Genomic DNA, 4253 nt, shown 5'->3' on the forward strand with positions numbered 1-4253 from the left:
CTAACGGAAACTTAAAAAAATGCCCATTTTGCCCCCAAAACGAAAATTATAATTTTACCCAAAAAAATGCCAAAAATAATAAGATTTAATGATGAGTATCATTATTGGTACGTTAATGAAGTACAAAAAAATCTTAACTACTAGAGATTATAACTCAATGAATAATAAAACTCTACTTATCTTAAATTCAATTGATGGTTTGCAAGATTGGGCTATTTTTAAAACTACTGTTATAATTTAGCATTCTAATTACAGACATATTTAAAAAAAAAAAACCTGTATTTGATAGTTGTGGAATTAATTTCTTTATTGACCAATGAAAAAAATAATTAGATTTAATCTGATTATTTTTTGTAATTTTTAAGGTGAAATTGTAATTTTCGTTTTGGGGGTAAAATGGTCATTTTTTAAAGTTTCCGTTAGTTTTCTTAACGGATTTCAAACGGAAGTGGAAAAGTGAAACAAAATGTAACTTTAGGTGGATTCCAGCCAAAAAATGAAGGAATTGTGTATTTTTGAAAAAGGTGTAAAAAACAGGTGGACGGTGGATATTTTCCCATGTTAAAATTCTTTTGAGGAAAAGAAGACGCTGCAAATTCTTCAAAGAAAAACACTGTATTATGTTTTGCGTGCACGCACTCGCACAACATAAAGCCAACTCATTCTATAATTATAGTAATAAAATTTAAAAATTACGGTTTTGAAGTGATTGTAAAAATATTTATATAGGTCAGTCCGACCATTTCTACCCACCAAGATGGTTGGTTAATCATTGATGTTGTGACACTTGATAGAGCAGGAAGTACTATAAATTTTTAATATTAAATTTTGATGGTCGTACGTTCGACCCGATTGCGATCGCTCAATAATACTCACTGGTGATCCCATAACGGTACTTATCGAGAGTAGTACGACTAACATTTAAAAGTTTTTCTGGAATTGCGATGCTCATGTGCCAACAAATGCCACAAAACAATTGGCAAACACGACCAAATCAGCGGGTGATGTGGTGGTATTGGCACCACAGTAATTATATTATCTCTACCAACGTGTCGCCGCCAGAATGAAGAGAATACGAGGAATACCAACAAATATTCTATCACCCCTGTACAAGCACACACAGAAACACTCCATTTATTCCTGTTTTGACTGTTTTGTTGAGAGGGAAGATGGAGACAACTAATATCGAATAATCCTCTCTCGCGCAGTCACTCTCAACTGAACATTTCTCTATGTACGGACACTTCAAAAGAAATTGAAATGTTTCTCAAATTGGGAGATTTCGATGGGAACCGGTGGAGACCTAAACAGCTGTGGGAGCAAGCCTTGAATCGATGGAGATCTGCCTGCGCTGCAGTCAAGAACCGCCGTGGAAGATTCCGCGTGGTTGTACAAACAAATAAGCTGCTGTTCTTTGTGTTGTTATTTAATCTCTCTGCTTCAGCTTATGATATTCCGTTTCTTTATGTCTTCTTGGCTGCTTCTTTTTCTTCTTGGTTGCTTGACTTTAAGGCCTCTTTGAAGTTCTACCTCGTTTGGTCTTTCTTTTTCCTCTTGGTCCTGCTTTTGTTCTTTAATTCTTTTGCTGCCTTGGCTTTTTCGAATTGAATTCTTGTTGCTGCTTTTCTCTGCCTTGTTGCCTCCTTGTTGCCCCCCCCCCCCCCGGTCGCCCTCATAATCTTGCCCCTTTTATAGATAATTTTGTGCTTATCTATTACAGGTGTCAATACAAGTTACACATGCCCAACACCTTGACTCTCCAGCACACTAGACTTATGTTCTTTTATTGTCCAACACGTTGCCACTTCAGCACACTAGGCTTATACTTAATTAATTCATTAACAGTTGCCAATCTCGCCAAGCGTGCGGAGACAAGGGATAACAAGCTCAAAATGCAAGTTCTATTTTACTCGCACTTTCATTCCTTTATTATCTTCTTTTGTTGAAACAATTTTTGTTTGAACTGAGGGTTAATCCAACTCTCATATTTTCGTTAACTATAATGATAGGCTTACAAAGCTGGATACAAAGTCTGTATCCCAGATGATGTGACTTTATCTTGTGTGGTCATGTGATGATTAGTTATTAAGCCTTATCACTTCTCATCCGAATGGTGATTTTGTGTTGTTTCTGTTGGGGTACGAACTTTGTGAGTTTTGTTAAATTGGTGTAATGTAGAGAGTTTCAGTACCTTAAGAATTTAAAGGGAGTGTGAACTGAATTGATAAATGGTACAAAATGATTTTGACATTGAAATTAGTAGACCAAACTCAAGGCTGTCTGTTGTGTTACAGGAAAAAGTAGGAATTGCGCTTTATGTTCAAAAAGCTGCATTGCAGTTGATTGATGATGTGCCATAAAGTGAATACGTTGTGACCCACGTTCCATATTATTTTCAAAAAGCTGCACTTAATTTTACTAGATCATATGACGATGTGCCATCAAGTGAATACTATGTGAATGAGCCTGCCAAAGCTAGCAGATTTCAAGAATTTGTTGATGACATAGGATCCACCATTGAAGGCCATGGTTTAAGGATAGTCGAGCATACAAACGCGGTCTTTTCCCGCCATGTAGGGAATCCATTAACTTATCCTGAATTGAAGGCAACATGCTTTGGGGTATATCTACAAAGTCATCTTGTGTTGGAAGCATCTTCATCTATGTGGAATATATTTAGTAATTCTTGTTCGGGTTCGCATTGGTATGACATAAATTTCAATATTATATGTCATTACGTGAATATATTGTGACCAAGGCTTCCAAAGTTAGAAGAATTCAAGATTTTGCTGATGATGTAGGAAGAATTCAAGATTGTGCTGATGATGTAGAATATGTTCCACACAATGATGATGATGATGATGATGATGATTCTAAAGGTCATCCAATTAGCGTAAATATGGAACCGGTTTATATTGTTTCTCCGAATGGGAAATTTAGAAGAAGATTGCTTTCATGGCAAAATGGTGAGCTTTTGGGAAGTGGGTCATTTGGATCTGTGTATGAAGGCCTCGCTGAGTAAGTGAAATCTGTTCCTGTGTTGATATACTTGCAACTCGTGAACAGGAGTTTTATTGTTTTGATTGTATTTTAATATCCATTTGATTACATAGCCTTATTGATATGTACCTGCTGAAAGTTTTTAATAAGTTAAAAGGATGTACAATGTCGGATTGGAAGGAAGTTTCTAGGAATTTATTGAATACTTTTTCTGCTTTCTGAACGATTCTACAGGAAAAGTGATAGACTTAACGATGAGACCTCAATGGGTTTTGGGTGTGCTACTTGTAAATCTACTCGTCTTATTTCTCAAGATAATCATGCTAGACGAATTCAATTTTGTTTTTGAGGCAGGGAAAGTTGATGATGAGCTAGATTGGATATTCTTTTCCGTATTCTTACTTGAAACAATGGCCTTTTGCAACTATTTTACCATTTACTTCTAAATATTTTTTATATTTTGAGGTGTATTTTATTTGTTTTGCTATGCATCCATCTTGAAAGTGGTTAGGATTATATTTATACGGTCAGATTAACTTGGCCTTGCTTTACTATCTTTGATATGCATGTTCATGTGCACGCATCCATGAGCATATGCTTATTTTTTAGCAATTTCTGTCATGCTTTCTGGTTTGTTTGTAGTGATTTATTCTTTTTTGCTGTGAAGGAGATTTATTTGCAGGATCAAGGAACTCAGGGAAAACAGAGCATTCTTCAAATTAAGCAGGTGGTATGATTTCTCTAGTCCTGCTGGAAGTCCAGTACGGTACATATTGTTCTGTAGTTTTTTCTCTCCTTTAAATTACAAATATGCAGTTGCTTATTTTTATTCTGCCTCTAAATAGCTACAGGATAAGATCATTTTTCTAATAATCTGTTTGATAACCTACATATCGACATGGTTGCTGTGTGGTTTGGTTCTATATCCATTAGGAATAATTCTTTTAGAGCTTGTGTCAGTGTTCTTTATTTTGCATGCGTCATTTGTTCGCAGGTGTGGCCAAGCCAGTTGCTAGTACCTTTAAGAAGAGCTTTGACATGAGAAACACACTGTGTTAGTACAATGCTAAGCATCTTTTTTCTGTTGAATCTGCCTGCCTGGCAATTCTTGGCACTGAAAACAGAGATGGTGCATTCTAGGTGAATATGCACAAGGCACAACTGCTCATGATGCAAAATCTGAGAAACTGAGATGGTGCACACATTCTTTCATCGCTCATCGACCTCCTGCGGACAGACCAGTGGCATTTAAA

The 4253-nt window shown here is 36.2% G+C and overlaps 1 protein-coding gene across 4 annotated transcripts; it reads left to right on the plus strand.

Moving 5' to 3' along the window:
- The first annotated feature begins 2086 nt into the window (after window positions 1-2086).
- Window positions 2087-4233, plus strand: LOC112097709. Of its 4 annotated transcripts, XM_024183076.1 has the most exons (4): window positions 2087-3018; window positions 3668-3766; window positions 3995-4054; window positions 4141-4233. In XM_024183076.1, the coding sequence occupies exons 1-3, from the start codon at window positions 2729-2731 to the stop codon at window positions 4014-4016; spliced, it is 411 nt and encodes a 136-aa protein (XP_024038844.1). In that variant the 5' UTR covers window positions 2087-2728; the 3' UTR covers window positions 4017-4054; window positions 4141-4233. The 4 variants fall into 4 exon arrangements, with proteins under 4 accessions (XP_024038844.1, XP_024038843.1, XP_024038841.1 ...); XM_024183075.1 differs by having other exon boundaries at window positions 3995-4233; XM_024183073.1 differs by lacking the exons at window positions 3995-4054; window positions 4141-4233 and having other exon boundaries at window positions 3668-3873.
- The last annotated feature ends 20 nt before the right edge of the window (window positions 4234-4253 follow it).

This window comes from Citrus clementina, unplaced genomic scaffold (assembly GCF_000493195.1).
Source record: "Citrus clementina cultivar Clemenules unplaced genomic scaffold, Citrus_clementina_v1.0 scaffold_5, whole genome shotgun sequence".
NCBI lineage: Eukaryota > Viridiplantae > Streptophyta > Magnoliopsida > Sapindales > Rutaceae > Citrus > Citrus x clementina.